The sequence below is a fragment of the Mangifera indica genome, chromosome 18 (genome assembly GCF_011075055.1).
Source record: "Mangifera indica cultivar Alphonso chromosome 18, CATAS_Mindica_2.1, whole genome shotgun sequence".
Lineage (NCBI taxonomy): Eukaryota > Viridiplantae > Streptophyta > Magnoliopsida > Sapindales > Anacardiaceae > Mangifera > Mangifera indica.
In genome coordinates this window covers 5,179,401-5,192,960 of record NC_058154.1, presented here as the reverse complement: position 1 = coordinate 5,192,960, position 13,560 = coordinate 5,179,401, and the positions used below count along the sequence as shown (strand labels likewise).

At 32.3% G+C, this 13,560-nt stretch overlaps 1 protein-coding gene across 1 annotated transcript; it reads right to left on the bottom strand.

The window, feature by feature from the left end:
• Positions 1–12,218: 12,218 nt before the first annotated feature.
• On the bottom strand, positions 12,219–13,333 carry LOC123202418 (thaumatin-like protein 1b). The gene is made up of 2 exons (XM_044618353.1): positions 13,247–13,333; positions 12,219–12,931 (listed from the first exon to the last, which is right to left on the bottom strand). The coding sequence occupies exons 1-2, from the start codon at positions 13,296–13,298 to the stop codon at positions 12,252–12,254; spliced, it is 732 nt and encodes a 243-aa protein (XP_044474288.1). The 5' UTR covers positions 13,299–13,333; the 3' UTR covers positions 12,219–12,251.
• Positions 13,334–13,560: the final 227 nt, after the last annotated feature.

Below are 13,560 nucleotides of genomic sequence, written 5' to 3'. Positions count from 1 at the left end.
CTTATAAAACAAATAAAAGATGAAATCATATGTATAAGGAATCCTATGAATCTCATAAAATATATAAACAGAACATCGCAATCGTTAGATCTTATGCCTTGCTGGGGGACACCTTCCGCTCAACATAATGCTAAATGACCTTGTTGTGGTATACGACTTATGATAGACCAAAAACTTGTGAATGTCATTAATACTAGGATAAAGGTGGCGTATGGATGCATCCGACAAGCAAGCCCCTTATGGCTACCTGTAAAAGTGATCTAGGGGTCATATATAGTGATATTTCACTCACATAGATTTGGAGCCCCCATGACCTAATAGACACAGTTGAAGTTTATAAGTATGAAAACTTGCAAACATTGAAAAAAGTATAATAAAGACACGTGTTATATATAAATAAATTATAATAGAAACATATATATTCAATACCCCATCGACTGCCCTCTATGGTTTGTAAAATAAACTTGGAGTATAATTTGCCTCTACTATCTTTGTGAAAAGTTCCGACCAATTGTAGTCATCTTGTAGGGCAGTACTCCAATTGTCATATGTCATGCTGATATGCCCTATAAAGAATGTGTGGGTTATCATCCAACTTTGTGGGATGATAACCTGGTGTTTATGCTAATACTGACATTGTAGTGCCATAAAAGAATCTACATGCTAATGATCGATAAGAAAACATAACTTGTTTTACATTTTCATGAATATATAAAACATTTAAACAAAGTCAATGTATATAAACCACTTACATCATCAATCAGACATTGACGCAACATGATAATGGTGAACCAAAATATGGGTTTGGACTTGACTCTTATGCAGTAGACCTTATGGTCGTTTGATGCTTCAATGTCATCATACCATTTCTTGAAAACTTCTTCAAGCTTTATGGCTAAGGAGGGAATTGTCCAAATCTATCATTTTAGCCTCTGTTTAAGCAAATTTGTGCACAGAGCGCATATGAATAGACTTATGAATGACCCTTCCATGAGTTGTCCTCACTAACTGAACAAAATACATAAATTTTTTTAATTCAATAATTCGTTTTAATTAACATGATCGATGAAATAGGCTAATGTTACTTTTTCGACGTATGAAAAAAGAGGTTTAGCAAGAGAATCCTTATATGATGTCAAGTTAACCATATGTACCCTCGTGATAGACTGGGGAAGGAATTTAATGTTTTCAATTATCAATATATAGAAGAAAAAATATATTTAATTATGATTATACCTTAGCATCATCTCTCTATGATAAAACATCAATAAGATCATCTCCCTATGAGTTAATGTCAATTACCTCTTTACTCGAGCTACTTGAGAGGTCCACTAGAAAGAATAATCATTCATCCTAAAAATATGAAGAATAAAAAGTTATCACCTTATTAGGATTAACTTCATTCAATCGACTTTAGAACAATAACGTGTATACCTCCATGATAGAGGATGAAGTATGTGGCAAATTGTGAACCGATACTCTCTTATGGCTAGAACCTTATATGAAATGTAATAATAAGTTGTTCAATAACATTTCATATAAAATGTCGTAACAAAGAATTACTAACCTCGACTGGGGGAGAAGGAGATAAAATCACAGTGTATATGGGAAAGGGTCTACCATAACTGTCTGGAGAACCCTGTTCAAAATTTAATAATAAATTATTCAATAACATTTCATATAAAATATTGTAACAAATAAAATAATTACTAACTTCTACTGGGGGAAGAGATGAAATTAGAGTACTTATGGGTGTGGGTTTACCGAAACCATCGTGATAACTTTATACGAATATATACATGTCAGACTAACAAGTATAAAAAAAATATTAAATAACAAATAAATAAACATGAATATATGCATGTCACATTTTCACCTAAATGATTGTATCTAGTCAAATTCGTGTCACAATATCCTCTAAATGACTTATATAAGCCTCAAAACGAGACATTTGACTAGACATCTCTTTTCACAAAAAAGACATCTCGTGTCGCATCCTATTCAATATAAGATCACTCTATCTTATCAATGCAACATCAAATATGGACACCGTATGAGTCATGCTAATGGGGGTGAGCAAAAGATTCTCAGTCATGAAGGCCATGCTAATGGGCGATAAGTGTTCCATTGTGGGGGCATGCCCAAGTCACTGATAGTAGTCAGCTCAATAATAAGGCACTCAACCAATGGAGAAATATGAGAGCTCAACGAATAGAGAAATAAAAGTGAGTCCAATGATAGGTGACATAGGAGGAATGAGATTAATGGATGAAGATACACTAGTTGTAGGAATCAATGATGATGATATTGATGCTAGTGGAGAGAAAGGATATGAACCCGCTAATCCAAAGTAGCCAACAACCTCGATATACCATGACAATTATTCCTTGGTTAGGGTAGTTGTCGTCCAAAATAGGAAATTTAAATTCCATCCTGAGAGGTTTTTCAACTTCCACCTGAACATATGTAAAAACTCAAAACAATCGACCAGATCCACTTACTCAACACAAAGTCCAACATCTTGTATATCCAAAACTGTAATAACAAAATAAAAATTTAAATTCCATCAATTTACTAACAATAAAAAAGTTATTTATATTGATCAATTTACCTTAAAAGCCTATAGGAACCCCACGATACTGTACTTTCTTTTGTTGGTGTTGGGCAAGTCCGATGATAACCTCATAATGGTTTTGCATATGGATCAGTACATTGTGTCCCACATTAGTTTGCCTTATGGGTAGGCATTGAATCCATCCAAGATGATCAACCAATTGGCGAAACCGCATATTAACCATTTTTCACTTATCATTCCCCAATAACACCATATGGAAACAATCTAACATAACCAATTTAACAATGTCTTTATCATTACCCCCTTATAACCTTGTGGTGAATACCTTCTCAATATCACTATAGGTCATAGATTTGACACCCCAAAAATATGTGGCCCTGATCTTGTTTCTAGAATCTCGTGGTATAAACATTGTCAAGGCTGATAACAAGAGCAACCTCACAACAACCCATTGATTTGAGACCATAATTGGTCTCTCATGTCATGTCTGATAATCTCTCTCAATATAAATGAATAGACCAAAATTGAGTTGAATCTTATGTCTCTAAACTATTGAAAATATCTAAAACACATCTTCTTAGATATTTTTGACTGCCTTTGGGTTGAGGTAGACATGATCGGGGCTATGGGTTTTTATTTTACCTAGGTTGTTATCTCCAGCGGGAAATATATACAGGGAATTTGTGACCTTTGGGTATCGAAATAGCATAAAAAAATTTTTAATTAATAAACAAACATACCATAAAAACCTTTTCTAGATCTCCTTTATAAGATAATTAATTAACAAACATATTATTAACATTCATAGAGTGTTTATAGAATATAACTATGCAAAGACGGTTCTTTTAACTTCTATTAATTGACAATATATTATAAGTCACTCCTAAAACCTAAAGTAGGTCTGAATCTCGGTATTTACACAGAGCACGAACCTATTAGAGGTAAAACCATGCTAAAAAATCTTGTAGAATCATAAGGATGGTTGAGATATCTCAGGTCAAACTCACAATACTATTATTTGCTTCACTTTAGACGACTAGGTTTTTTTTTCTCATGTCTCATAATATGTTATGACTTGTGTGAGAAGGAATTGAATTTTAAAAAAAGCGAAAATCATGTGCCTTAATCTTTCTCGTGAAAAAGTAATTCCCTCCATGTGTGCCTTTGCCATCCATGACAAAAAGAAAAGCTTTTCACACTAGAAGTTGCATATATATGTACAAGCATATGTTTATGAGCCCCATGATATATATATATAATTTATATATTACTTATATTAATATATTATATTTATATTATTTAATTCACTTAAACTTATGACCCGTATATAATCATAAATTGGGCTTGGATTTATCCAATTGGATAAACCCAATCTAACCTTATACTTTCTCACATATAACCTTAACTAATCAGAATTATTTCACTTCAGTCCTATAGTATCATAAAATATACTTTTGGGTCAAAAGCATTTCTAAGACTTAAAACCCTCAATCTAAAATCCCAATTGGATTTGACTCATATTCAACTTAGAAAATCCTACACCTCTAAAGTTCGTTTAACTCCTTTTTGTGTGTGACTCATAGACTTTTCACTAAGTCGGTAGTGATTAGATTTGTATCAAACTCTCAACTTGGCATCCATTCAAACACAAACCAAGAGTGGCCTCTAACATGACCTTATGGCCACCCGATTAGTGAAGTGTAAACATATGACTTCTTAATTTGTCAGTGATACAATTGTTTGTATAATTCAATCATTTCATCATATGATATCTCTTCGAGGTTGAGATGTAGATGAAATGTCTCTCTCAGGGATCCTTGAGTTACATAGACAAACTTTTGTCAATGACCAAAAAAAAAAATCATATCAAGCATCAACTCAATCACACATGACCATAGATTTAATTGGTCATTGCCATCCGTCAGAAGACTTTAAATAAGATATCAACTCTTATGCTTAAGTGTAATACCCCCAGGTATGTTCTAGGGGTATTTATGTCTTTTGACCTTATTTAGAGATATTTCCCATTTTAAGTACATATATTTGTTTTACATGTATATGTGTATTTATATATATATATATATATATATATATATATACCTAAAGAAAAAGAAAAAAAAAAAAAAGGAAAAAGACAAAGAGAAAAAAAGGAGATAAAGCTTAGATAAAGGGAGAGTAAAGTCAAAAAAAGGCATCTCATCCCATTTTTCCATCATTTCCGTCCATATTCCAGCAGCCACCATTCTTGAAGCTTTTTCTTTGCTTTCTTGAAGAAAAAAGAAGGATTTGAAAGAGGTTGGAAGAGAAGAAAGAAAAGAAAAGAAAAGAAAGCACTTGGGAAGCTTTGGTAACCAAAGATCTCCTTCCTTTCCCTTTCATCTATGTTTATATGCATGTTATGTGAATATGTTAGTGTGTTTTGGTATTGATTTAAAGTTGTCTTGGTGATAAAGGAAGCAAAACAAAGAAGAGGAAGCCAATTTGCAAAGATTTGGCTTGAAACAAGGTAAGGGATATCGTCCTTGATATGTGACATGTTTTAGGCTTTTGGTTCCTTAGATCTATGTTATAAATGTTGATTTTGATGTTGAGGAATATTGTTTTGCCATTTGGAATGTCTATGTATGTGATTTTGTTCATGGCAGAAAGTTGCATAATATTTACAGTTTTTGCCACTGAGTTCGTCCCATGTTTTGGCTGCCTTATCTGATGAATTATGAGTGCTGTTATATCTCGTTGGAAAGATCTTTGAATCCTCTTTCCAATAATATATAGCTTGTATGAATTAGAGATCATTTTTACTATTAAATATTGTATAAACCAAAAGGACTGTTTTACTAAATAAACAAAGGAGGCAGTTTTGTCACTGAGTTTATCTCACGTTTTGACTGCCTTATCTATGGAATTATGAGTGCTATTATATCTGGTTGGAAAGCTCTTTGAATTATATTTTCAGTGATATATAGCTTGTATGAATTGGGGATCATTTGGATTGTTAAATATTGCATAAACCACAAGGACTGCTTTATCAAATAAACAGAGGAGGCAGTTTTTGCCACTGACTTTATCTGCTGTTTTGACTGCCTGATTGAATGAATTATGAGTGCTATTATAGCTTGTTAGAAAGCTATTTGAATCCTCTTTTCAAAAATATATAGCTTGTATGAATTAGGAACCGTTTGGACTTTGAAATTGTATGAAAAATAAGGCTGCCCTGTCAAAATGAACAGGGCTGTGAACAGTATTTCATAGTTTGGAAAGGAAAAAGAAAGAAAGGAAAAAGAAAGAAAGGAAAGGAAAGGAAAAAAAAAAGAAGAGAAAGAGAAAAGAAAGAAAAGTAAGAAAAGGTTGGGACTCAAGATTTAGGGGTCGTCCCAAGAGTAATGTTTGGTGAGTTATGAATAAATTTAAATGGAAGCAAAATTAGTAAGATATAAGACCGCATGCATGCTATAAACTATGAGGGGGCACTTTACACTACACCGCCCACAGTAGGGCACGTCCATAGTAGGACATAGACCCACAGTAGAGTCCGTTCGCAGTAGAGCTCAATTCAGATTCAGAAATAGTGTAGTGAAAGAAAAAGAGTTTGAGCTTAGAAAAGTGTCAAATCCCTATAGTTAGCTTCCAGAAAGTATTAAATAGACACCAGATGGGACAAAGTATGACCCAAATAGTAAAGAGTCAACTAAATTACCCCCTCAATCTCTTATAGAGGTTAGGATGTGAGGTTGAGTCCCAAAAGTGAGTTAGAACAAGAAAAAAGATAGTTTACTTGATTCTTTCCCCTTACTGAGTGTTCTTATCACTCATTCCCTTTTCTTTTCTGATTGCAGGTACAAGTGATCAAGGTAGCTACGAGGCAAGGTCAGGTCAACATAGGTAGATCCGGCTAGAGCAGGTTATCTCTGGTTTATATTACATGCATACAGTGGCATGTTCTTATCGACTTTTGACTTTTTGAGATTATGGTACAGTTACATATGATTGCTCCCTGTTTTCAGATACTTTTAGATGAGTCTTCATATAAGTATATACATCTTTTATTCGCTTCCAGATTTTCAGTTTTCTTGGAATACTTCCTAAACACTTTTAATGATGCGTTTATTTTAAAGTATTTTTAAAAAAGAAAAAAATAGACACTCCGAATATTAATTCGTAATATTTCTCCTTCGGTGGGTAGTACTTCTAAGGAGGGATGTTACATTAAGGGTGATGAATCCTCTATTGATCTATTATAACCTTCGTATAAATCTTGATATGAATAATCATAACTTCTCTGACTAGATTACGTTGGGTTGGTGTTAAAACAAATCGATCCTTGCATAAGATAGTCTGATGACCTCAAGTCTAAGGATCGCATGTACCTCTATTCATTAAAAGGATATATTCAGTTTGGTGAACATGTCTACAATATGCACCTATGTGTTACACCAAGTTATTAACAAACAACTTTGACACGTGAGAATTATCATCATCTTTTGATAAGGTCGTTTAATACTATAATAACTCTATCACTATTACTTATGCCTTTGGTCATAGTAATATTATAGTTACAAATGTTTTAAGAACAACCACCTAATGTGCACAAAAGGTTCTTACTATCAGGTGTAAAACACTACTCCCCTCATCACGGTTCAATTATTCTTAGGATATTTTTCTGAGCATATATTAATATGCTTTATAGATAACCTTTATTGATGAACTTGTATAGTTATGGGGATAGCTCTAAGGCACTAACCCCAACAATCTTTCACTAACACTATAGCCAATTATCTATGCAAACAACATTAGATGACTGTATATGCCCATCATTGCTTCTGCTGAAACAAAGCATTTATTGATAGAATTTGTTCATTCAGTTTTCCAAAGGTTAAGTAACTTTTTCTCTTGTCAATCTAACAAGGTGAAATTGCTAGAATATGCAATTAGACCGTTTGGTGAGACCATGACTCCATAATGCATCTCTTTAGTACTAGTAACACCAAATCAACTATGCTAGAAGTCAGTTTTACGATCTAATATGTTGTTTAAAACCTTGCATTTTGATTGCCTTATACTCAGTTTTCAATGTAGAATTGATTCAACATTTATACTATCTATCTTTTTTAATTGATATTCATTATTTTCAACTTGATTTGTCTTATGTCACTATTCCTTATTTAGTGACTTCATCCTTTAAGATCGTAGAAATTATCTATATTACTTTTTAGGAAATCAAGGATATTTTATAGTGTATCATCAAATAATGCCTATCTGGACATAATTGGTATTTCTAAAAGATTGAGACATCAACTTTTGAGTGTATATCATGATATTTATAATCATTCTAATAGCTAACACTAATAGAAATCTAATCATCTTTGTTTCTCAATTTATGTGTTTAGTGACACATAATCTAAGAGAGGCATGTATCATCATGATGAAAGAAAATCCTTTTGGATTCTTATTTGTTGAATTTCTTCAGCTTTCATCTATTATAAACACTCAAACTTAAATTTAGTAGTTTATATGATCTACAATAATAGATTAGGTAAGAATATGGACTACCTAGTTTAAGTTCTTCTGTGAATGATTACTTGGTTACTTAAGTCTTATTATGTCAAATGTAAATTTCACACTTAATTTTTATATGTTTATCATCATACAAATATACAATGTCAGAATTGTTATTATACTCCCACTAGCTTTTGTATATAGATTTAATATTCAACTTTGTAAAACCAAAAGATTTTACGGTTTTAATTGTATGAATATTTCAAGATTTCATTGTTCATATGAGTTCTTATATAGAAATCATCAACTTTTCAAGGTTAATACCATTGGTTGTGAGATGGTCACAACCATTCTAGATTTTATCCATTGGAGCTGCTCTTGACAATTAATTATCAAACTTTTAATAGTATATAGCAACTATGAACGTATCTAGATTTTAGTTTCACTTGTAGGCCTCAGATTTTAACATCATAAATGACTAGTGCATATATCAAGAGTTATGAGAATTTTAATTCTTCTAAACTCATAATTCATCTCATCTTCCTAAATGATTTTGTATACTTAGGTTGACTACTTGTTTCGTTCTAGGAATAAGTAATCTTTGTTATGATGTTCAACCATGCTTATTGGCACATAATTTACTTTATGTTTATCTTTCTTGAGAATTACAACTCGATTGAGTTTTATTATCCTCCCACTTGATCTTTCAGAGAATGACGTTTAAAAGAATCTTCTAAAATAGATTTTAAAATCTGTTTAGTACTGGAAGAGCAATATTCTTAAGTTTTCTTTGGAATATCACAGAAGATAATTTATTTATCATAGTTCAACTAACTCAAGTTAATTACTTAACATTAATGTCACTATCATTGTTAAATAAGTCATTGGATTTTAATCTAATGAGTACAACATATATAAAAAGTGTCATACTCATTAACATAAACATGAGTTACCATCACTAAGATATTACCTTATAATATTTAGTGGGTATTGAAACTCTTCTTACACCTTGGATATTAAATTAGACCATTTATTTTGTGCATTCACCTTCTTTGTTTAACCCAAGTGATTGAATACATGCGTTAACAAATTTTTTATTTCATTCTTGAATTCCTTAAATTTCTTCAAGGTATTAATATTTGTATTTCTAAAGATCTAAAAATCATATTCATTGGAATATCCAACGAATAAGATGAAATTCAAAATTTGATTTGTTTAGCACAAACTATTAATTCTCGTTGTTTAGACGATTCAACAGTCAAAAATAGTGAAAAGGCTAACATGGTCATCCTTGTCTAAAAACATAACTAGTATCCATCATTCAACAACAATCAAATAAATCACAATTTCAATCATGACTTAGTCTTTCATGCCAAATTATTGGTTTAAATTCATTTATACAATTGAAATTTCTTAAAATAAACATAGTAATAAATCCTTTAGAAGTTTTATTTCTGAAAAATATTACAACTAGTTTTTATTAACTTTCATCTTGCCCATGGGCTAGAATGAATACATAGATCCTATAACTAATATGGCATGCACATGCCGTATTTCCAACTTGTAAGTCCACATTTTCTCTTGGCTAGCATCCACTATACCTTAGTTTTTTCATATCAAACAAATGTGAGAATTTAAATCTCATGTTAAATACTCTAAGATTTTGAGAAAATGTTCAATTCTCAGTCTGACCTAAAGTTAAAGACTTAGTCTTCCTTCATTCATTAGTTAGAAAGGTTTTGTAGTGTTTGCTTTAGTGGTCAGACTTACCATATCAAAAACAAATTACCTTACTTTTGCCAATTGCGCCTTTATGAGAGTTTAGTGTGTTCTAATATAGTGGGTAAGATTCATAATTTAGCTAGACGTCAACCTTGCTTCGTTCTTCCTATTTTTTCAAACTAGCTTCGACCTGTTTAGCCATTCTAATATGTACATCAACATTCATTACCATTCTTATCAAACCTTTAATGGATTCTCTTTTGCTATCCTTCAAAAAATCCATAACGAACTCAGTGTAGGATTCGAATAGAGACGAGAAAACAAGGTTAAAAGTCTATGTTATTCGTCATAGTGAGTCAACAGTTTTAGCTCTTTCAATCAATTTAGTTATATTAAACCGATGAGTTCTATTCTCCACTCTATCATCCATTATTGTGTTTCTTGTAAGGATTCAATTCTCTCGTTTTAGCACCAAGTTTGGCCACTACTGGTAAATCTTGTGTGATAACATACAAGATTCTCCTATTTTCTAGTATAGTTTGTAAACATTGATACAAGTCAAGGTGTTTTGCATCCAACCTAAACTCATTTTCGAATATCTATTCAAATGTTAGGTCATGTGTTAAGTACATTCCACAAAACTAAAAATAAAGTCATATTTTAATTTCATATTTATTTAACATGGTCTTCTGTCAAAAGCTTTCACTATTTTATTCAAGTCAATAACCCTTTCCATTAGACTTGGAAAACCCTAGTGGACTTCTTAGCAAGGCAAAATCCCATTGAATTAATTGTCCTCTTTGCTTTGGTAAACAAGTTCGAATTAAGCAATTACGTAGGTCAATCAAACAAATCACAAAAATCCATGATCTCTAATTCAACAACTACACATGAATCAATCATGAGATATCAATTATGATTCTTAGTTTCAGTAAGGTGGATACTACATATCATCTATACAATAATAATTGCATGTCTCTAACTTTACCTCTAATACACTTTCACCTTGGCTTTGGTGAACAAGCTAGGTATACTAGTTAAGTTAGACCCAATATAAACAATCATTCGATCTTCCACTTAGTAAAAGTGTACCTTCGCTTTAGCAAATAAGGTTCTGATGAATAGGGGCTTACCTTGAGGCATTATATTGGAAGGCATTTGATTATTTTCGGCTTAATATATTATATTTTAGGGATTTATTATTGTCTCACCAATTTTAATTATTTAGTATGTGAGTTGATTATTCAGAAAAATAAAACCTAACATGCATACTACAAAATAAATTAAACTGTTGGTATATAGTTTTAACTAATGCTAATCCCTTTGAGCCATGAAGGGTTGACTGGTCAACCTAGGTCTTGCTCTTCGGATCTTTAATAATTCCTTCATCTTCAGTTTTTAATTGTACATGGCATCGTTTCCTAGTTACGAGTTTTCTAATATTGAAAAATTAAATCTTATTCTAATTTTACATTCATAAAACAAAAATTCAAGTTACATTTGAGGGGAGTTAGGTGAGAAGAAAATTACAATAGAATTAAAAAGAAGGCAGGACTCAGGTACTATTTTAATTATTAAAAACCCAAAAATAATAAATAAAATAAAAAACATTCACATAAGGTTCTTAAGTTGTATACTAGGCACTATGCATATATAAATATATAAATTTAATTTTAATTATTTTGCCTAAGTGTCAATTTACTTTTTAATCCCTTAAAATTCTCATAATTGCAACCTTAAAGATCAAGAAAATTTCAATTCAGTCCTAGTTTAACAAAACATGACCAAATCAATCTTTTCCATTTTATTGGGCATGCAAGTAAAGTGTCCAACTATGCATTTGAAATTCAACAAAATTCTAGAAGTATGCACAGTTGGAGAGCACAGTAAGATAACTGTATGCATTTTACAGTTTGAGATATTTTAATATAGTTCAGTTATTTTTAATTTGAGATAAAAGAAACGACTATATTATTGATATCTTAGTGAGAAAATTCACTAACCGCCATTGTAGTCCTCTTTAACGGTTCTCTCGCCACTCTTACTCCTCGATCTTTCCTCTAAGGTCTCAAATTTACTGCTCTAAACCAAACCTCATTCTTTCACGATTTCAACAACCAAATAACTCTCTTCAAAATAGAAGCAACAGCCCATCAATCTACTCTCCTCCGTCTCCATCATCTCTTTCTCCTTGCTAATCTAGCTGCCTCAGTCATTTTCTACTTTCAAGGGCTTGGTTGTGGATGCTACACTATCAGTTGCACTAGCAGATTCGACATGTTTTATTCTTTGTTTCTTATGGGTTAGTTTCTGGTTTCTCCATATGGTATGGATGATTTGTCTTCCATCTTGACTGTCAACAGAAAGTAATTAGTATAAAAAAAAATAGTTGATCGAACAATTAAAAACAATACATTTTTTTATTAAAAAACAATAGTTTTTCATCCTGACTAAAGACTTAAGGGCAGAACTCGATAGCATAATTAGCTCTTCCATTACAAGTAAACGTGCTAGTCTTATCATCATAAGCATAGCTATAAGCCTGTGGGCACTTCTTCTTGAAAATTTCAGAAAATGTAGTCGGTGGACATGTATCCGGCGAACCAAAAGCACCAGTGCAGCAATATTGCGGTTGATTGAATGCTAAACAAGCGCTCTTGCATGCTATAACACTCCCATCGGGGCCTTTCACCGCCAAGTCCGATGGGCAAACCGAGTTCACATTACCCAGACAGCTTGTCGACGAACAGCCGCCGGTTCCGCCTTGTGGTGTAACTGAAAGAGGCAAGTTGAAGCCATCAACAAGACTAACATCGTAAAAATCTTGTCCGCCATTTTCTGCCAGTGTGAACTCAATGAGTGAAGCAGGTGGGATGGCGCCAGCGCCATTGCAGGCTACCGCACCAGATCCGCAATCTGCAGTGGCGCAGGTGAACTTTCCAGAGGCATTAGTGGTGCAATTGGTTCGAGCCCAGACGCGGCCTGACCACGGAGGTGAGACATTTAGGGTTAATGATGCTCTGGAGGCTAACTCAAAACCGGTTGAAGACAACTGCGGACTGCCTGCCCCAGTTAGGGTTCCTGGCCAGATTGTAAAGCCGCAATTGTTTTTGATTTGGAAGGTTGCTGAGTGAACTCCTTTATTCATCAATTCATTAGACAAATATAAGTAGTATTTTTGAGATTAATTCAGATAAAATAAAGTTGTAAGCCAAAAACCCATAAGTTTTTTTAAGATGATAATACTTTTTTTTCAACTGTAAAAATAGTTAAACTATTATTGAAATCAGTCACAATTTATAACTACCTTTTGGAGCATTACAAAATATTAACATCTACTAATTCGCCGTATTGATAAGATTTTCACCTTAAATAATTATACATACACAACATAACATTAACCGAAAAATTAAAGAAATATAAAGAAATATGAGTGATTGCTGAATAGTTTACCAGATAAGAAGAGAATGGTCAGTGTAAGGCCGAAGATAGATTGAACCTCCATCACTGAATTATTCTTTGTGTATATGATTTGCAGTCTATTTTGTGACTAGATTGAAACTAGTGTTGCAATATGTAGGCATTTAAGCGGATATTGTGTGATTAGATTAAAATTAGTGTTGCAATATAAGGGTAATTAATTTGATATTAGGAAATAAATGTCCATAAATGTGAAAGTACTATAATTTGTTACCATTTAAATAAATTTATTAGGATAGTTTTACCATTTAAAGAATATTTTCAAAAATTAAATTGTGTATATATAT